Source organism: Gobio gobio, assembly GCF_949357685.1.
Source record: "Gobio gobio genome assembly, chromosome: 6".
NCBI lineage: Eukaryota > Metazoa > Chordata > Actinopteri > Cypriniformes > Gobionidae > Gobio > Gobio gobio.
Genome location: NC_137102.1, coordinates 30180656 through 30203712, shown reverse-complemented (window position 1 = coordinate 30203712; position 23057 = coordinate 30180656). Strand labels below are relative to the sequence as shown.

Sequence of the window (23057 nt, the reverse complement as noted above, 5' to 3'; positions counted from 1 at the left end):
ATGTTAGTTCACAGTGCATTGACTAATGTTAATAGATGCTGAAGAATTGTTCACTAAGAATTGTTCATGTCTCAAAACTTTTTGAGTACCTTCAGGGCATGGTGCCAATGGCACATATCAAGTTTCATAATGTTAAACTAATGTGACAAAATTCTAAATGCCAATATGGGAAAACTGGGTGTTGTTTGACGCATTCTGCACCAAATCTAAAGAGACCAGTTTTGAAGTTATAAGCAAAAAATGCCTTTTTCATATCTCCTGACCACTAGGTGACACTGTGCCGAAACTGTGTAGGTACTGATGGGCAGACCGAGGCTTCATGAAACACGTGCTGCGTCCCAAATCGCATACTATCCATCCTAAAAAGTATTCGAAAATAGAAATGAAAGCTTTAGCTGAAGTTCTGCCAGGAAGATTCAATGTTATGTCACTCGTCACATTCAGGCCTAACCAATCACGTCCTAATTCACAGAATATAAAAGACGGTCACTTACTCATGTCTGAGTTCGCAGATGCTGACGCCGACATTCAGTTGACGATCCAGACGTTCCTAAGCGGTCGATCGCTGGTCATATTATAAAGTTAATAATGTGCAATACAGTGGCTTCTAAGTCCATGTCAGCATATCATTCTGTTCATTGGGCTGTCGCAGCAACAGACGCGAGTGCCTTCAATAACGAGAGCAAAATCTTGCGTTCAGATTCAGAACAATCACTTTCATGGAGGACTATCTGGGCATGTTATCAAAGACACAGCTGTGATCTTCATCACCATTCTGGCGTCATCACTACATCAGCATTCATCACAATGATATGTATATGATTATGCATTTCCGATGCCGATTGGTTGTAGCATTTTACTCTCTCAATTTTGTCGCAAGCATGTCTGTATAGAGCAGACACATGCATCGTATGAGACACGCACCTGCTTGTGCAACGTGATCGCTCGTTGTCGCTTGCTTGTGTCGTAACTATCCATAGTGCCTCTGTGGCGGAGGGGGCGTGGTTTTGCGAAGTCTGTAGCGGGAGAGAGAGAGCGCGGAGACGAGCAGTGAGTAAGTAGGTCAAGTGCAGATCATTAAAACCTGTGTCTCATTGCAGTAATTGGCGTGGAGAGACCGCATTTAAGCCGCTGTCGGGAGAGAGAGAGGAGAGAGAGATCTGGACTGGGACTGCCTGTTGCTGCCACAGAGAGAAAGAGAGTTGCAAAGCTGAAACTGAGTGAAATATTGAAGATTGAGTTTTTGATTGTTCTGAGCTGAACGCCCTCGAGCGTGCTTTATGTTTGAACCTGTTCTGAGTAATAAAACAAGTGCAGTCCCAGTCACGCCGACCCCGTCTTCTTCCTTCCTACACCCACACAGGCGAACCAACGTTACAGCCTCGTAAATGATTCGCAAGACACTGATTACCGTTAATGATAGTATTTTGTTTAGAAAAGCTGAAACAGAACAGATGGCACAGCATATTAGCCTATATCATTCATTTATGCATTTGGCAGACGCTTTTATTCAAACAAGAACTTGTCCGGAGTTTTACATCAACCCATTCACCTTAGTGAAATTATTCAGGCCAAAATTGTATCATGGCATTGGTGAGCATGTCAAACTAACTAGTAAAGACATCAGATTTTATTCCAGGGTCAAAGGAATTTTTAGGATTGCATTATTTGTCTCAAACTGCCAAACGTGGCAAAATCACACAGTATTATCCTGGCTAAGGTTATCAAATGAAGAATCTCGTATTGATCTTTTTTCATAGGTTCGGTAGCTGTGCCGGGTTCTATATAGCTAGCTATGGTTTTATTAGCTAGTAAAGCTTAATCATATAAAACATTCTTATCCTTCTGCAAGGGCATTGTCCGATGTTCTCAATCACATGCGCATATTATCTATTTGTCATGCTGTTCTGGTTTATTTTCTTTTGGGGGTTCTCTCAGCAGGTTTGACGGTTAGATGGTGTTCTATCAAGCTGTGAGCGGGAGTTAGCTGATTTCTGTCCCTTCACTTCCATGGTTAAATATCAGTGTTTCCCACAGATTAGAAACCAATTTGTGGTGGCGGGGGGTTGGTGATTGGCACAAATATCCATTTCGATCTTGATTCAGTATCAATTCATATGTATATAGCCTACTGTACATATAGGGAAAAATAAGTTTGCCTTTTTAGCACTATTTTAAACTTTTCTCAGGTTAAATTATATTTTCTCACATTCATTAATATTCACTTGTGTGTGTGCTTATATAAGTATCATTAAAAAAATATTATAATGCAAGTTAATTTCCCCAATAAATTCACTTAACGTGGCTTAATGTACCAAGACAGTGTTATTAAGAGATCAAGCTCAGGAAAAATAACAAAAATACTGTTCGATAGAACTGCGTGTGCTTGGTTTACCACCACAGTTATCTGCATGCTTCCTCAGCGATGAACTTCCACATTTGCGGCTATCTTTTCTTCAACTCCTCAGGATCCATCTCGACGAGTGCAGGCAGATCGCGCGTGCGGTTGTGATTCTCCTGGGAGGGCGCACGCTGCGCGGGCACAAATAAACTAATATGGATTTTGAAATACAGGCAAGGCATATGTATTGTAGATGATTTTGTACATCTACAATATACATGCATATATTTTTTATATATATTCGTTTGCACGTGACTGTTTCAAACCCATGTTTAGACCCGTGTTCTCCCTTGTCCGACCCGACCCGCACCCGTATGCGACACAGTTAGGATGTTTTTCACCCGTTTCAGCAATATTCGCGGGTACCCGCACCCGTGCGGGACTCTGCATGGCACTTTAAAAACCGGATAGTTTATTTATAGTTTGATTACGGATATCTCACGTCATGTTCGAATGCATATTCGAATATCGAATAAAAAGTGACAGCCCTAGTCCCTAATAATATTAAGAAGAAAATCAGCACAAATACAATAGGGTTCCGGCACCTTTGTAGCTTGGACCCCTAATTAGCTAAAAACATCTTATAGTCAGGAATATACCAGACTTGGAGACAGATATGTTAGTTTTACAGTGTTTCCTGTAATAGTTTGTATTGTTAATTGTACGTTGTAGCAAGGAAGTAAACAAATGACAACGCTGTTTGGCTCTGCAAACCAGTTTGTTAAATGCTCATTCAAACACCTAACGTTACAAACTTTTTCTCAACAGCAAACTTGGAATTAGTGTAAATTATTCTTTGATTAGAGCTTTTATGTATTGTTTATCTACATGCTTGTTTATCTACAGGCATGCTAAACATGGTTCTGTGTTTGATTTAGCTACTATAGTTGTCACAATCACAAGTGAGAGTGCCCCTGATTACCACCTGAGGGCACTCCACCCCGGACTGTCACTCCTTCACAAACTACATTACCCATAATCCTTTGCCCGGACTCATCATCACTCATTGTTTGCACCTGTGTCACATTACCTCATTACCCCATTACCCCAGCCTATATAAACCATGTTCACTCTATCATTAACTGTGAAGTCTTGTTTGTTTGTTGTAAACTGCATTTGAGCGTTTCCCTGGTTTCATGTCTCTGGTTTTGGATTTCTTGCCTGTTCCGTGGATTACCCGTTTGCCTGTCTCTCCTGCCTTGTTTGCCTGTTTGGACTGCTTGCCTGTGTATGACCTGTTGCCTGTTTGTTGACTACGAGTGTGGATTACCCTCTGAATAAAGCTGCATTTGGATCTTCTACCTTCTGTCTCAGAGCAGTACGTTACAATAGTAAAGCCAATGTTTAGTGTTTGTTTTGGGTTAATAGTTCTTGCGACAAATATTTGGCTATAATCGTTCTAAAAATACAAAAGTAACAGTGCCATTCAGTAGCGATCGCTATAGATCCGCAGTCTTTACTCAAAAAATCCCTTTGAGGACTGAACAGGTTCTGCTAGATCATCTTCACTAAAATTGTCTGGGTCCGATTCGGGCTCAAATTGGTATGGTTTTATTGACGCCATTGTTTCTAATACTACCAAAGCACAGACTACCGGTAAAGGTAAGGGGCGTGATGTTTCCGACAAACGTGCACTAGGCGGTTAGCGAATCACAATACACTGGGCCAGCTAACCAATCTGAGCCCGTTGTGTATTTTTGAGCGACCATCAGACCGTTTTTACAAGGAGGAACAGAGCAGTGTAGAATAAAGGTAAAATAATATATGAAAAATAATGCAATTTTTAAAAAAACAAAGCATGAACACATGTTACAGCGCAACCCACAAACACAATCAAGCCTTCGAAAGAATGTGTTTTACCACCCCTTTAAAATACTGATATTCTGGTCCAGAACTCCTCCCTGAACCTCCCGCTGCCCTGTATCTTGCTCTCTCATTGACTGTAGGTATCACCGATTTATCTTTCAGTCAGAACACATTTCACACAGCAGGAGTTTGAATCGCCGACAGGTCCAGATATTTAGCATGCCAAATATCTCACGGGCGTCTGCGACTCCTCAGCTATTCTCTCTGATCGCGTCTTTGATCATTCACACTGTGTGACTGTCACTCATGTGCACGAGCACCGATTTGCCTTTGATTTCGGGAATTTGTCTGCGTTTTCGCAAAACCTGTCGGCGAGTCAAAATCTGGGCTAAAATCAGGCAGTGTGAACTCGGCATTACCAGGGTGACGGAGAAACCATAGACAGGGGAGCAGGTGCGACAAAGGCACACACAGTGTTGCCAATTTAGTGACTGGATTAGCAACTTTTCACACTGCTTTAGCAATTTTTTTTTTTTGTTCAAAAATGCGACTAGCGAGAATTTTGGACTGATGGTTAACATTTAGTCAGTCACTACATCATATATCATATATTTGTTATCAAATCATATAGCAGTATAGTATTCCCTAGTTCAGGCAAACATACGCTTAACCTACCCTAACCAAAACCAACTATTGAACAATCAATTCATCTACCATCAATAAAACCACAATTTACAAAGAAAGTCTTTTTTTAATAGCAACACAAGCATGAACTCCATCAAGGTACATTCTTGGTTTGACTTGACTACGGTTTTGAAAGCAACACCCAATTCATGCAATAAATATGCATGCATGGTTCATAGCTCTGGGTTTTTAAAGTCATATTATGGTTTTTTTTAGTCATCTAATCTTGGCTGTAGTCACTGATCATTTTGGCCCACAGTCCATCCAAATCCCTCTGTGGAGGAAAACAGTCTGTGGTAGGAGACGGAAAACACATGACATGGTAGTGCCGCTAATTAACATAATTTCATCAATCCGTGACCACCAAAAGCTATTCAGATTCCATATTGGCTTTCCGGTTTTGCCTGGCTGTGCTGCTGTCTGCGATGCCCATCACTGCACTTCCAACAACAGCCTACATATCTACAAAAACACATCTGATTGGGTTATGGTAGGAACGGACCCGCCCTCTCTTAAAAAATTGAGGCAGACTTCCAAGCTGTGGTTGGAGCCATGCTACCAGAATATGTGCCGTTTGGATGCAAGTGTGCCAAACACATTTAAAGACATTCCCCAGAGCAATAATACCATATAATCAAGGCAGGGTTGGGATGACCCCTGCGGGAGAAGCCATTCTCAAAGCTTGTCGAGAAAGCCATTGAGGGAAAAAAAAATGGTAGAAATGTAAAGACACGGATTTAAGTTTTTCAAGTGGTTACTTGAAATGTCATGAAAGCCAAAGAAATGTTTGTAATCTTAAGTGTGTTTATAGTACAAAAGTTACACTATGTTAAGCTGTCCAGCAATGATACACACTTTGTGGGGTTGTGCCTTTAGAAAAAAGTGTCAGTTAAGTGTTGTGTCTGTTAAGTGAAATGTGAACAATGGCATTTTAAGTTTGAATCAGTAAATTGTCCATGGGTGTGTATACAGCCTCTGAAGGAAGTGGTCACATGTGAGGATCTTCAGACACTGCTATTCTCTGGCACTGAAAGCCGATCCACCGCAGCTCAGGCAGCAGCTCTCATCAACATTCCCAGGCACAAGTCTAGTCAAGAGATTAAATCTGAAGCCGTATGCAGCAAACTGCTTCTGTACAGGGGCTTTCCTGTGAGCTGTGGCCAAAAAATGCCATTGCAAACAGAACAAACTGACCACAACTACCTTTGAATAAAACTGCTGATCTGTTTACTTTCTCCCTGTATCCTCATCACACAGCTCTCTGTGCTCATATCTGTTTTGCCACTCATTTCCCACTGTCCTAAGGTTTCATAAAGGAGCAGATGATGACTGAAAAGCCGAGCACTTTTACAGTAGTGACTGCACCCCCTGGTGGAAACTGAAAGTACTTCTACACCTATTGATGGACAGGTTCTGACAAAATATGATTCATTAATTAGTTTAACTAAATCAGAATAAATTACGTGAGGGAGTGATTTAATTGCATATCTAGAAATGTAAGAAGCCAGAGCATGAGTGCAAAGCACATCACCGTTTTCTCTGGAACGGCTATAAGGCTGAATAAAATTATGTTGCATTATTTTCCTGTTTAACACTGTGAAGCTGCTTTGAAACAATCTGCATTGTAAAAAGCACTATATAAATAAAGCTGACTTGACTGACTTGACTTTCTAGAAAAGTGTCTGAAAATGTAACCCACTAATAAAGATATTCAGTTGAATATTTTCTTGCTAATAAGTCTAAGAATATTTCACCAGTCTTCCTTTTAGGTCCTGTTTACACCTTGTATTAAGATGCGTTTTAGTCGATTAGATCACAAGTAGACGAGGGAGACACATACCGGTTTACACCTGGTATTTTAATCTCTTTTGCCCACTTTTAACCACTTCTGTCCTGATTTCTTTGAGGGGAGGGTCTATGGGCGGGTATGTTTTTTTTTTCCAGCTCTTTCAATCTAATGGAAAAAATAAGCATCTTCGAATACCTCTGGAAATTGTCGAAAGTGGACATGCTCAAAATGTTTTAGACCCCATTTCACCTGTATTTAGCAGCGTCATTATAAATACAATTTTGGCTCTACATATTATTTAGAAATTGTAGGCACTTTTTACATTGTGATTTACACCTCTGAAATACTTAGAATCATAATTTAGGTGGGTATAACCAGCATCTCACACAAAAGTCGTAAATATCTTCCGTCATTTCACTTCAGGTTTACTTTTTGGACAGCAGTTCCCCACATGTGACCCCAGTCTGGCTTCCACAGGAGATCTGCATAAACTTGTCAAAGCCAGGCACAAAAGAAACTCATTCCATGGATATTCAGGGCTTATTTCCCACATGTTTTCCCAGCATGTAACCTCTACTCCTTTCTTCCTTCAGGCTGTTTGAGGTGAGCTCTAAACCTAGAGAAAAAGTGTGCAGCCCCTGTACTGCCTTGTTTCCCAGGAACATTCAATGTTCCACCAGCACTTAGTCCCCAACCATCCAAACCTGGTCTCCCTGGGATTGCTGTTGAACGAGATACAGCTGAAACAAACATTGGGCACCTGCCGCAACAGGCTAGATGGGACGGGTGGTAAAAAAACTAAGGCTTTGCATTCTTGTGGCCAGGATGACAATTTCAGCAGCGGCTCAACTAGGCAAGGAATCCCACCCAACCCTCAGAGACGCAGACCGAGGTCAAACAGAGACTGTGTTTAGATTTCACATATGCTCCACCGCACTGGGGAAATTGGGTATGCAACATTGACCCTCTATTTAAGTAAATCAGTGCCCAGAAGATGCAGCATGTGCTTCATGGAAGGTATTTATTTGCTCTTTAGTAGAAGCAAATGTGACAACATGTCAAAATATAATGATTTAATGCTAGCTGTGGCACAAATGGCAAGTTTGAAAAGACGTTTGATTTGTGATTGTGTCGAAGTCTTGGAGAGTCCCCCTCATTGACTGTAAAGTTCAGCAAAAAGTCTTAGCTATCTGGAAAATGACACCCATTCATTATTCAAAAATGAACACTCATTGTGTTAGATAAGAAAGAACACCCATAATGCCATAGTGGAATATATCACGAATGAGTTTCCTATAGTTTGTTTTCATGACCCGATAACATGGAAGTACAAGCAATTTCCGTCAAAGTAGACAAAGTGCTGAAACTGGCAAAGTTTACTTTTAAACAATGGCTCACATAAGCATGACAAATTTAATGTAAAAAATATCAAGGCATTTATTATACAAAGCCTCTTGGCACTGCATATCTGCTCATTATCAGACATTACAGTTTATCTTTTTCCCATTTAATGTGCCAAAAAACAAGGGGAAAATATTCTTAAGAGGCTAATTGCAATTGATAACAATCTTTCAGATCAAATAATGGAGACTATAAATCTGTATATGAAGTACTATCCCACCCATGCTAACACAGGCCAACATTTATTACATTTATTGACTTCCCAAGAGGGGATAGAATAGGCTTAGACCCAATCTACAACCACTGCAGCCCAACAAACCGGTTTACTGCTTCATAATGTTCAATGGGGCCTGAGGGAGCCACTCCCGCCCTTGGCCCTTGATTTGCCCTAACAATATCCTCTCCTTAGCACACCTTTTTACATAGAATCTTCCATCACTGTTCACCATGGAGCCAAGAGAAATAATGATACAGTGCCAAACTGTTGAACAGTTGCTGAATGTGAAAACTTTCCTACAGTGTACATCACTACAGATCCAGCCAGAGTGGGTTAGAACACCAAGACAATATCAAACGCCCACCTGTCCGTAGACTATGTCCATGAATTTTGGATTAAATGTAGGCCTACTCATTTAGACCAGAATAATAAACTTATATTTTTTGTCCGTAGGACTATATAGTTTCATAGCACACGACCTCGCTACTTTTACCCTCTAAACCTGGTTTAAAACTTGTTGATGCAAGTGACAATAGCTCAAAGACGATGATTAAAAGTTAAACACATGTTTCTCAAAACATGAAGTTCTGGTGTGACCGCTGAAAGGCGCGTAGCCTAATGGAAGAATAAGCAGAAATGAACGCGTCATAGAGGAATACATTCCAAAGGCGTTCCCACTGTATCACAATTACCTCAATTAAAATTATGCTAGGGGAATGTTTATAGGGGGAACTGGGGAAACTGTAAATTCAACACACATCCTTGAACTTGCGCTTATTAAACCTAGTGAGCGAGTAAAATGAGTGCCAAAACGAGTGTTTATGCTGGATGAAGAAATATTATCTGCGATCCGAACAGACGTTTTGGCCACCAGGTTAGAGATCTTCGTAGCTTTATTGTTAACAGCTGTTGAGAGCTGCTCGTGTCTAGTTTCGTTCCTCTACAAGCATCTATGAAAAAAGACAAACCTGACCGCTGTACCTGCCCGTCACTGAATTAAGAAGTTGGTAAATGTCCTGATATGCAGTAGGCTATTTAATACATTTGTAAATAGGGACAAATTTAATTCATAAATAAGTTATAACTGGAGACTTCATGCAAACATCACGTTGTTATAATGAGAACATTAGCTACTCATCGCAACTCCACAGGTTGTCATGGAGAGACGTTTACATAACTTTTCCCCTGGATTACGTTGTCTTTTTTGTTTATGATCTTTGATTCATAATTTCACATTTCATCTATTCATAAAAAAAACCTGAAGCTTGAAAAACATTTAAAGCTTGAGGAAGAGTTCCTCTGCCTACCCGAAGTAAGCTGTGCTCGGTCCAGGCAAGCTGATCAGATGCACTATAATGGTAAATGATAACCATCCCAGGAGAAGGTGTCCATCCAGCATTTTGTAGCGGCTCTGGGGCAGCTCATTTCGTTCGTCCTAAGTTGCTTGGTAAAATCCTTGCTTGTGAGAACGGCACTTCTTATACACTCCGAGGATTTCTGCGCCCCTCCCATTCACTTAGAGCAGGAGAGAGAGAGAGAGAGAGAGAGAGAGAGAGAGAGAGAGAGAGAGAGAGAGAGAGAGAGAGAGAGAGAGAGAGAGAGAGAGAGAGAGAGAGAGAGAGAGAGAGAGAGAGAGAGAGAGAGAGACTGCTTTTTAATTATTTACGTTAGCTTTTAAGTAAGCATGGGCAATAATAATCGCGATAGTTCTAAAATTGAATAAATAGCCTACTTGATTTTCTGATATAGCTAGACTAACGCAGCTAATATATATGCTGGCCTTTTAATTTCAGACAAAATAAGCCCTCGAGCTGATGAAAGACATTGAGCATGCTCAACCAGAATATGAATATTTACCCCATTATTCATGTTTCATTTGGTTGCTCAGTAGAGTCAAACATCTACTCATGTCCACAGAAACAGAGTATTTCTTTCAATAATTTCTGAGAGGACATACTGGCACAAGTTTAGTCGCAGTGAGCAATTACAGGTAAATTATTTGTGTAGGCCTATCAAATAGATTTTTCAATAACTAGATGAAACCTTTAATAAGAAAGCAAAATAAGTTATTGGGAGTTAAATCTTAACGAGGTTGTCTATTCTTGTTTGAATGCTTTTTATTGATGAGCAATGAATGCAACATACACCACACTCCTAAAAGCTCATCTAGAGCTAATCTGTTCTGCATTGAAGTAGATATACCAATTGAAGACTTTATGCAAAAAAAACCCTGGGTGCATCTCAATCAGCTTCCTAGTTCAGTTGTCAGGGCACTGATCAGGGAGTCAGCCCATTGACTTATGTCCTGATCAGTTCCCTGACTACTGAACCAGGGAGCTGATTGAGACGCATGCCCTGAGTCCGTCTGACATTTTTCTTTTCAATTAGCATTTTTATCATGCTCCTATGTTTAGTTTAAATAATTTCACTTTAATGACAATGAAATGAAAAGTCATTGAAAATGTTTTTTTAAATGCTTTCTTTTCAAAAATGTCACTGATAAGATTAAAAAAATAATAATAATAATGCTAATTTAAAAGAAATGTCAGATGGACTTTTTGCATCTTTTGTCTCGAAGTCTTCAATTATTGATACACAAAGAATGATGTGTCATTAAAACAATGTCCTTTAAGGGATACTCCACCGTTTTTTCATATTAAACTATGTTATTCCCTTAACCAAGACGAGTTGATACATACCCAGCAAACACAGCAACGTTGTAAAAACGTTTTTTTCACGCTGTGAATAGGTCATGATAACGTTTTTATCCTACGTATTTAATACGACAGATGTCGGGGTTTTTTCACGTTATAAAAACGTTTTTTTTCACAACGTTGCAGAAACGTATTTATAACTTTTTTATCACGTTACCACGTCTCCGTTCAACGTTGCAGAAACGTATTTATCAAGTTACCACGTCTCCTTTCAACGTTGCAGAAACGTATTTATCACGTCCAAACTGTTCTTCACTTCACACATGTAATCAAAATGTTTTTACTGTTATCTTTGAAAAATGACTTTAATATAAAACAATATTATAACTACAGTAAGAGAAATAGATTAAGTGGTATTTATAGATCTCTTTATAATTCGTCATAGGCTAGTCAACGGTTACGATATTTCTGTACATCTGAATATTCAGCTCATTACTAACACTTTTTACATTTCACCTTACCTGTAGGGCGGACCTCTGGTTGTTGCCCATTTTATAAAACTACATTAACATATGTAGTACTAATAATTTATACTATACACAAATGTAGTCACTCATTGTATTTATTCACACAATATAAGAAATATGATTAGGTCGTTCACAAAAAAGAAAAATCTGTCATTTACTCATCCCTGCGTAAATCCAATGTAGGCCTAAACCTGTATGACTTTCTTTCCACTGTTGAACAAATGGAGGGGTTAATGTTAACCTTAGTCAGGAGATAAGCATAATGTTCCTTATTCACCATTCACTTTTTTTGAACCAGTGAATGGTGAATAAGGTCAGAAACATTAACTTTAAGGTCTAACAAAGTCACACAAGTTTGGAACAACAACAAAAGTGTTAAATGATAACACCTTTGTCATTGTTTGTAGAGATAATGTATAATTCAATTCCAGTACTTTCAAGGACCTTGAGATTTTTTTCAAAGACTACAATTAGCGCCCTCATTAATAATAACAGAAAATTCTTAACAGATAAATAAAACTACGGCAATAAAACAAAATGGTACAAATAAAGTACAGCAAATTTAAATAAGAACATTAACAAATAGAAAAATCCAAGAAATGTCAGTGCACAGATGTTATAACAGAAAAAAACTCATCTGTAAAATGTACATTTTCTCTAACTAGTTACAAATTATTTTATTGCAATTGTTATAATAATTAAAATACAATTTATAACTTATTAATTAATATACATTACATATGTAAAGTTTATAATGGCTATTATTGTTCAATAAATAATATTTTATAATATTTGCATACTTGATTTTGAGAAACAGTCTGTGTTTTAGTTGTTTTTCAGCGCTTCCGTAGCAGGTTACATTGTTATGCCAGTGGGTGGCAGCAAGGGGCTGTCTTAATGAGTGAGTTAGTAAGTAAACCATTCATTCAATGCAGATTCATTCTGTTATAGTGCTGAATTCTGTGACCCTAGTTATAAGGTTAGGATTTGGGATGGGTTTAGTTGTAACAGTCAACTAGGGTCACATAATTTGGTAGGTCAGATTTCAGTACAACACCAGAAATCGGACGCTTCATTTCATAGAGATCATTGCATTTACTAACGTTGACGCCCGTCATGTAAAATCCCCTTAACCACTGAAAGAATACTATGACAAAGATATAGATATACAGCAAATGTGGGGGGAAGTAAGTTTCACACTGGTGCACTAAATAGATGTATTATAGCAAACAAAGTTTAGTCATGTTCTTGAGTAATATCTGCATGCACCTAATTCTGCAGAGAACATATAATATGACAGCAGACAGCAATCCATATGAAAGAGAAATCTGGTGTGGAAGGTGGATCTGGAATCGACTTCTGTCCAGGTTGTCACATCTCTTGTTTATCTGTCTTCACAAACTGCCCTGAAATACAATTCAAATATCAACAAGGATTGTTATAAATATAACGTGAGGTTCTTACATTCAAAATGCTCATTTGGCCTCTCTGGTAAAGTGTGCAGAGAATTCTGCCGGACTGAAATTTAGTCTTTTAGTCATTCATACCCTTCTTATACTAATGGTAACAAATTTATAACACAACAATAAATAACTCTCAAAACAAAATCTCTTTAATACTGCAAATACCACGTAGAGTCATATGATTTCCGTGATGCAAAAACATGCATGAAACCACAGAATCCAGTCACAATTTACTGTATAAAGCGGAACGCCACAGAATTTGGCAATTTTTGAATTAATAAATTAAAAGTAGGGCGGTACAATGAATCAGATACCGATACAGACTAGTGTCTGTGAATACTAAAGCTAAAAAAACTGCTAATGAAATCTTAAGTATTTATGTTCTGCCATGTCTGTGTGAATGAGCGCTGCAGTTTCGACTACTATGCAAACTAAAGCGTGTGTAACGCTTGCAATGATTTCAGTGTCTGCTGTCTCTCTATACATTAACTTTATCTGCAGAGCTGCTCTCAGAGTCACTTCATGAACATTTTACCATTTAATTTACAAGAACTATCAACATTTGTTGTATCATATACACACAGGAATGTTTGAGGTTTTACTTACAAGTCAGATGGTTCATAGTACCTTAGAGATGTTCTCTGCACATCCATCAGAATCTAGAAACATAAACAATTTGTCACAGAGCCAACAATATGTGGTATACAATGTCAGGTTTATTAGAAACAAATAAACTAGAGCACGTGGTTAAAATGCTGAAAAAAGTAAGAATATACAGGATATACAATATATAATATCTTTAGATATCAGAATTTATGTTTTGGGGTTTTACAGATGCATGGAGATATATACGTAATAATAATAATTGATGGAAAACCATGTAAGATAAAAGAAAAAAGGTGTTTGAAATAGTTTCAGCTCATTGTCACGCTCCATGTGAGTGACGCCACCGATTAACTTTACAGTGCAAACTTTTAGGTTAAATAATTAGATTAACGTTACTTCCATTCATCCATTGACAAATTGCCAGCAAAACGTTAACAAAACTATCAAAGCCCTCTTATCTTCACATAATATGTGATTAAAACCCCAAACTTTCATAAACAAGAGCTCAAGGCTAGTTACGTTAGCCTAAGTTAACGTTACCTCTCATAAAGTTAGCCTAACGGCTAACGGATTTTTTCCGAAGACACTAACGTTAAACCATTTCTATAAATTAAATATTCAACATAACAACGGAACAATTGTATGTATTATATGTGTAATTTAACATTATATGTGTAATTTTAGGGACTAAACTTACCTGAAATCAGTGAAAACAACAGTGACAGGACGCAGGCGGAGTCTTGCTGTTTCACTGTGTCGCCCCGTTTCCATGGTAACTCCAACCGCTCCAGTTTAAAAGCGACTCGAATGTTCAACACGCACGCCCATTAAACACGTCATATGTCAATTACACAGCGTTTCAAGAATTAAAACATCACATATAGGCTTACTGATGGAGTAGAAAATGTCCCGAAAGTTGATAACGTTTAATTGGATAGTGCAGCCTATGCCTACATCATCACAGCCTAGGTTCATGCGTATATAGTAACAGTTACATTATTTATACGTATTTTCGTGTGATCGGGCTCATTTTTACACTCTATGAGCTGTTTGATCCACGCGCCAGGCTCGTGATGAGCTATGAAACAACAATAATCGATTGGATTATTCTAATATAGCTTGCTATCAGTTAAATGAGCAGAGACCACTGAAAGTAAGCATTCACATATTAGGCTACCTTTAAGTCCTTTTGATATCGAATGCTCAGCTGCATAAATCAGTCTCACTCAGTCACTGAATCGCCTCAATGGTAAAATGTTACTGATATTTTTACACAAACAGAACGTAGCCTATCATTGGAGGTTTGGCATATGGTTGTATTTTGGTACTGATCATGACGTTTTTTAAACGTCCTATTCCAACGTGCAGATTACGTTATTTTAACACCAGAATAAAACGTCTAACAAAAGTTGTAGTTTGGTAGTAGACAAACGTAATATTTACGTTTTTTTGACTACTTAAAGAAAACGTACCAGGTTGGTATTTTTACAACGTTTTTGAAACGTTTTATTTTGGTTACATTATTTTTCTTTTTTTAAAAAACGTTTTTAAAACGTCTTTAAAACGTTGTACTGCAACATTACCTAATTGCAACCAAAATACAACGTTGTGAAACGTTGTAAAAACGTTTTGTGTTTGCTGGGTACCTCTCTCGTCTCAGTGCGTGCACTTAATCGCTCTGATGTGCGGTGGCATTTTGATAACTATAATGTATGGCGGAATAGCACTTTTGAGAGTACTTCGACTCGGCGCAGTAAAAAGTCACAGCTGAAAAATCCTCTCAGGATAAACAGGAGGGGCGGCAGTGGTTCAGTGGTTCATGTAGGTTGTCTACAAACCGGAAGGTTGGTGGTTCGATCCCCGGTTCCACCTGACCAAGTGTCGAGGTGTCCATGAGCAAGACACCTAACCCCAGCTGCTCCCGACGAGCTGGATGGCGCCTTGCATGGCTGACACCGCCGTCGGTGTGTGAATGGGTGAATGTGAGGCAATGTGTAAAGCGCTTTGGATGGCCATTGGTCTGTTAAAAGCGCTATATAAATGCAGTCCATTTACCATTTACCATTTTTCTCGGCGTGACTTTTTACTGCGCAGAGTCGAAGCATTCTCTCAAAAGTGCTATTCCTCTCATTATAGTTATCCTTTTTAACCCGCTTAGAAAAGCGCCACGTTTTATTTTCTGTCACCATACTTGGTCGTTCAGCTATTTGTTTAACTGTATTTAAATAGGGAAAACGTGGAGGTGTTTGGTCGCTTCTAACTTGATCTCTGTTTGGTACCTAATGAATGAACTGGGCTTAGTGGGCTAAGCTAAGTGCTATCAAAATGCCACCGCGCACCAGAGCGATTAAGTGCACGCACTAAGATGAGAGAGGTATGTATCAACTCGTCTTGGATAAGGGAATAACATAGTTTAATATGAAAAAACGGTGGAGTATCCCTTTAAACATTAATAAACCCAAGTCACAGATTAAACACAAATCTTGGCATCATTATCCACCACTTACACATCTTTGTTTTGGCAGTGAAATGTTGGTGCGATAGGGATCTGTAGGGCTGGTTCCAGCTCACCTGAAAGGAGCCCTTGACATGCTTGACATGACGGCCCTTGAATGCTGCAACAATATGGACCTTTTCAATCACAAGGATCACAGTAGCAACAACAGGTGGGCTACTGGAACTTTTTGCCAAGTTTCTATTTGCTAAGCGGCCTGCTCTGCTGGATCATGACACAGGTAAAGAACAAGGGTGAAATGGCATTATTGAGGATCTGCCTAGCAACCACGAGGCAATGACGTCTGCTTTGTTGACACCAGATGATTAGGGTATTCAATCTCACAAATGAAAGAACTGGATTTAAAGACTAAATGGCAAAGACAAGATTTCTTAATTTATTTAAGACTGGGTTCCTTTAGGTCAATGTGATTTGTGTTTTATTTTTTGTTTTACCTTCTTAGTATGTTATTTGGTGTACTTTTTTTTTTCTTTAAATAATAAAAGTTTGCCTTCTAGCTCCGCCACCTTTTGTCTGACATCACAAATCCCTCTTATGTATCAGACTCTCCTCTCCAACTACTTGTTATATTTCCAAATCCCATCAATTCCACAGAAAGGAGCCACCTATACCCTAACCTACCGTATTACCACCTACCCGAATCTCAGGCACTGGACAGTGGACTGTGTTGTGCTGCTCAGACAGACCACCATCATCTCCCATAACCTTACAAATGAAAGCAATTTAAAGGTGCAGTGTGTAGTATTTATGAGGATCTATTGACAGAAATGCAATATAATATACATAACTATGTTTTCAGTGGTGCATAAAGACCTTACAAAATGAACCGTTATGTTTTTATTACCTTAGAATGAGCCATTTCTATCTACATACACCGCAGGTCCCCTTACAGTGAAGTCACCACTCTCTGCTGTCTCAGATGACCACATCTTTGTCCTGTGTCGGCCACCGTAGCTTCTCTTTGTGCTTTGAAAGGGCAACACCTTCTCACTCCCAACTCGTCACATTAGTCAGGGCCCCTAGGCGTCACTTTTTAATGCACAGGGTACCATTGATTTCAGTTGTTTGCCCAATGCATCAGATCAAGACGCATTTAGTTCTTTGCATTTGTAAAAGTAGACATGATTTTATTAATATTTATAGGCTACTTTTATATTTTGGAGCAACTAACCCCACTCCTACCCTAAACCTTCCCACTTCTAAACAATATAAAACACGTAACAGGCAAATAAAAGTACAGTCACAGGTATTGTTTGCAAAAACTGACCAAAAACAGTATAAAAGTATTAACTTATGTTGCATTCCAAGTCTTCTGAAGTCATACGACATCTTCATATAAGGAGCAGAGTTGATCTTAATGTTTTAATCACTGAAATGATGATCTCGCCACACCGTGAACCCACGCACTCAGTCATCTCATTCAAAAGATACACCCGACTCTTTAGCATGACACAATCGGTCACGAGACACACGAGAGCCAATTACATTTTAAAATCAAAGTTGACGTAATGACGCAACTGGTCACGAGACATACGAGAGCCAATGCAATTTCACTATCAAAGCTGACGTAACGTTTCTTTGGGCGGCAATTTTTGAATGTATGCATGATCTTCAGCGGACATAACAAGTCTGTATCGTTAAGTCATTTCAGAGTCCAAACCTGCTTATACTTTGCGTTTGTTGTTTTAATAAACACACATTCAAGGATAAAGAGATCAATCTGATGTGCAATGTTACTTTTGAGATGCATTACACATGTTAAACACCCTGGCAATTTATGCTTCTTTCATTTCCTAATCAGTAATAATGAAAAACAAGGTTTGCTAATATCCTTTTCTAGGAAGCCATCACCAGCTCACACAACTACAGTATTCTTCCATTTGTGACAATAACACTTAAAAAAAATGAATCCCTGAAAAGACAAGATCTTATTATTTTGCATGATAAAACTAATTGAAAGCAATTGTATTATCCAGTATAATGTGATTTATACCGTAATAGACTAGCTTCATAACTATGCACATCGCAATTAATCAAAACAGATAAAAACAAAATTAAGAACTATCACTACTGCACTGTTTGTACTTAAAGTGAAGAAAAAATCTGTACACATTTTCTGTAAGTGGAAATTGTAAAGTTTTACATAACTCATTGGTATAAAATGAGAATTTAATAAAATGTTTGATTTTATAGCTAAGGATACAGTAAAAAACGTTCACTTTCAAACGTTTCACCCAGTTTGCATTATGGACACGCCACTTTCAATGAATAGGGTATGACTGGAATTCAGTGGAAAGAATTTGCTCATAGAGACTTATGCACATTTATGTTTGGAGATTTAAAAAAAAAAAAAAGATTGACAGCAGAAGATGATTGACAGGCCATTTGCACTGATGTGCCTGTTGCCTTCCAGGCTTTTATGGTTAGGTGTGTAGGACAAATTCCCTCTTATACACAGTGCATCCATGCATGTTCATGGATTTGTTCTTGTGTTTTTCCAGATCAGACATGCTCAAACATGCATCTGTAAATGATCAGAATGGCTGCAGTTTTGAGCATGTGCACAGGAGCGATTAACCAGTAATTTTCATTTTGAGCCACCACTTAAAATTGTTTATGTTTCTGTGGTTCTTTGTGTCACATACAGGCAAACACAAGAACTGTTTCTTATAGCAACCCTTTAAATATATTAGGTGTCTTTAACTACTGTGTAGCTACATCAAAAATAAATGCAATGTACTTATTGTGTTCATATTGTATTGCAAAGCACAGTAACACTTTATTTTAGTGTCCTTGTTACATTTGTTACATGTGTTTACCATAGTAATAACAGTAGTAAATTATGAATAATTACATGCAAATACAACCAAACCCTAACCCTATAGTAAGTACAGTACATGTTGTTATTTGATATTGCTCAGTACTTAAATATATAATTACACTGTAAAAATTACACCTTAAAATAAAGTGTAACTCAAAACACTTTTGCTGCTATTGCGGTGGGATATGGGTATGGTTAGGCACAGGTTTGGTGGTATAGGTTTAAGGGTGGGTTAAGGTGTTAGGGTAGGGTCATGAGCGTAATTATAGATGTAATCACAGAAATTAATTACATCTGTAATGACATGCAGGCATTATTATATATATATATATATATATATATATATATATATATATATATATATATATATATATATATATATATATATATACAGTGAGAAAAATAAGTATTTGAACACCCTGCTATTTTGCAAGTTCTACCACTTAGAAATCATGGAGGGGTCTGAAATTGTCATCATAGGTGCATGTCCACTGTGAGAGACATAATCTAAATAAGTATGCAAATAAATATTTGAACACCTGAGAAAATCAATGTTAATATTTGGTACAGTAGCCTTTGTTTGCAATTACAGAGGTCAAACGTTTCCTGTAGTTTTTCACCAGGTTTGCACACACTGCAGGAGGGATTTTGGCCCACTCCTCCACACAGATCTTCTCTAGATCAGTCAGGTTTCTGGCCTGTCGCTGAGAAACACGGAGTTTGAGCTCCCTCCAAAGATTCTCTATTGGGTTTAGGTCTGGAGACTGGCTAGGCCACGCCAGAACCTTGATATGCTTCTTCAGAGCCACTCCTTGGTTATCCTGGCTGTGTGCTTCGGGTCATTGTCATGTTGGAAGACCCAGCCTCGACCCATCTTCAATGCTCTAACTGAGGGAAGGAGGTTGTTCCCCAAAATCTCGCAATACATGGCCCCGGTCATCCTCTCCTTAATACAGTGCAGTCGCCCTGTCCCATGTGCAGAAAAACACCCCCAAAGCATGATGCTACCACCCCCATGCTTCACAGTAGGGATAGTGTTCTTGGGATGGTACTCATCATTCTTCTTCCTCCAAACATGTTTAGTGTAATTATGACCAAAAAGTTATATTTTGGTCTCATCTGACCACATGACTTTCTCCCATGACCCACTCTGGATCATCCAAATGGTCATTGGCAAACTTAAGACGGGCCTGGACATGTGCTGGTTTAAGCAGGGGAACCTTCCGTGCCATGCATGATTTCAAACCATGACGTCTTAGTGTATTACCAACAGTAACCTTGGAAACGGTGGTCCCAGCTCTTTTCAGGTCATTGACCAGCTCCTCCCGTGTAGTTCTGGGCTGATTTCTCACCTTTCTTAGGATCATTGAGACCCCACGAGGTTAGATCTTGCATGGAGCCCCAGTCCGAGGGAGATTGACAGTCATGTTTAGCTTCTTACATTTTCTAATGATTGCTCCAACAGTGGACCTTTTTTCACCAAGCTGCTTGGCAATTTCCCCGTAGCCCTTTACAGCCTTGTGGAGGTGTACAATTTAGTCTCTAGTGTCTTTGGACAGCTCTTTGGTCTTGGCCATGTTAGTAGTTGGATTCTTACTGATTGTATGGGGTGGACAGGTGTCTTTATGCAGCTAACGACCTCAAACAGGTGCATCTAATTTAGGATAATAAATGGAGTGGAGGTGGACATTTTAATGGCAGACTAACAGGTCTTTGAGGGTCAGAATTCTAGCTGATAGACAGGTGTTCAAATACTTATTTGCAGCTGTATCATACAAATAAAGAGTTAAAAAATCATACATTGTGATTTCTGGATTTTTTTTTAGATTATGTCTCTCACAGTGGACATGCACCTACAATGACAATTTCAGACCCCTCCATGATTTCTAAGTGGGAGAACTTGCAAAATAGCAGGGTGTTCAAATACTTATTTTCCTCTCTCTCTCTCTCTCTCTCTCTCTCTCTCTCTCTCTCTCTCTCTCTCTATATATATATATATATATATATATATATATATATATATATATACAGTATATGTACAATGAAGACATGTAAGACAGCAAGTGCATTATATCAAATGATTAATTCAAATGTTAGTACACAGTAGTTAAAGAAAATTAATATAAAGTGGGACCTATGATTTAACTGAATTTGTGAGGAGAAACACTAATTAACCCCAAGTATGTGTTCCAAATAAATCACCACCTCAACATGACTATTCCTTCATTTTACAATGATGTGCTAATCTGTTCCCTTACGAGAGTACTCTCGTATTGCGTTTTGCTAAAACGCTATGGGGGAATTCCTTTCCTCGAGATATTGAAGCAAATTTTTATCCAAAAATACCTTTTACACGCAGTGCAGCTGCACAACTCTCAGCAGGAAGCAGCTGCGTGCTGATTGGCTGTGCCGCTGCAACTGCAGCAACCTATAGCGAGACCGTGGGGCGGGACGGACCGATCAGGTCCTTCTAAATTCCCGCCACAAGGGGCAACAGAATTTGCATAGCCAAGGGTATATAAGACACCCTCTCGCAAGGTTAGTCAGATTAATTCTTCTTCAGCAACTGCTATCGCTGAGCTCCGGATCGAAGCCTGCCGTCGACACGCACCCAGCGGAACTCTGCAGCCTGAGGACGTCGGATTCTCCGCCTTCAGCCTGCCTTCCAGCTGCGCCATCCGGCACATATCCTTTTCAATACCTTCTGTGTTTTACACATCCAAAAAGAGCCGAGACGTTGTTTCAAATGTCTCGTTCCTGCGCCTCGTGCAGAGGTTTTATCGCGGACGAGGATTGGCACATCATCTGCGTGTCATGTCTCGGACGAGACCACACGCAGGCTGCACTCAACCAGGGCGGCTGCCTGGAGTGCGACGAGCTGACGCTGCAGACCCTTCGTGCTCGGCTCGCCAGCTTCGACTCGAATCCCATCCCTTGCTCTCAGCCTCTCGAGCCGCGGAAGAAAAAACGTCGCGACCAAAGGCCACCGGAGCGCTCTGACGAGCACACGCCGGTCATGTCCCCGCGTGCCTCGCCATCGCCCGTATTGTTCGTCGAGGAACAGCACAGCTCCCCTCGCATGACGGCTGCTGCTGTTTCCTTCGGCGGACCGGAGGAGGAAGAGGATGACAGCCTTTCCCTTGCTGCATCCGGAAGCGGGTGGTCGGATACCGCCTCGGAGCACGCCACTTCGACGCGGACGGCTAGCGGCGTCAGAACCTCAGTCGACGCTGAGCTTATGCGTCTGCTCACCAAGGCCGTGGACGACCTCGGCATTGACTGGTCTCAACCCGAGGAGCCCACGAGAAGCCGACTGGATGAGTGGTTTTTCGAGAACCGCCGTCAACCGACCGCTCAAAGACCCGCTCCCTTCTTCCCATGAAGTCCACGATGAGCTAACAAAGTCGTGGAAGGCGCCATTTTCTTCTTGCGCCAAATCCTCCTTTTCTCCATCGCTCTCGGTGGTCGATGGCGCTCAGAAAAAAGGATACCAAGCCCTTCCTCCCCTCGAGGAAGCCGTCGCTGCACACCTTTGCCCGCCCTCCGCCAGAGGATGGCAGTCAAAGGCTGTGCACCCTTCCAAGGCCTGCCGCACGACGTACAGCCTCGCCGGTCGAGCAATCGCCTCCGCCGGCCAGGCGGCGTCAGCGCTACACTCGATGGCGGTGCTTCAAGTCTTCCAGGCCAAACTCCTCCGTTCCCTGGATGAGTCTGTTCCTGACAACGAGGCTCTGAAGGATCTGCGCGGCACCACTGACTTGGCCCTGCACACCACCAAGGCCAACGCTCAGGCGATCGGCAGATGTATGGCCAGCCTGACGGTGTTGGAGCGCCATTTGTGGCTCAACCTGACTGAAATGAAGGACGCGGACAAGACCGCTTTCCTGGACGCGCCCATGTCGCCTTCAGGATTATTTGGTCCCGCCGTGGTTGGGTTCACGGGGCGCTTCACAGAAGGCTTCGCAGGCAATGCGACATTTCCTGCCTAAGCGTTCCAGCTCCTCCGCTAGCCGTCACGCTAAAGCTGGACCAGCCCAGCCCACCAAGGCGCCGCCTTCAGCTCACCAGCCTCGAGCGGCTTCTAAGCCCGGACAGCGTTCCCGCTCTACGAGCCGCAGCAGACCGCCGGAGCGTCGAGGTCCCCGACCCAGCAATGTGTCAAAACCTGAGCCT

At 40.2% G+C, this 23057-nt stretch overlaps 1 protein-coding gene across 1 annotated transcript in view; it reads right to left on the bottom strand.

Annotated features, from left to right (window-relative positions):
* Positions 1 to 9810, bottom strand: part of wnt9a (wingless-type MMTV integration site family, member 9A) — a gene marked incomplete at both ends in the record, with an annotated part of 145586 nt that extends 135776 nt beyond the window's left edge. Inside the window, 3 exon segments of the mRNA XM_079819926.1 lie at positions 9606 to 9733; positions 9737 to 9784; positions 9787 to 9810. Coding sequence (XP_079676052.1) covers positions 9606 to 9733; positions 9737 to 9784; positions 9787 to 9810 — 200 coding nt within the window.
* Positions 9811 to 23057: the final 13247 nt, after the last annotated feature.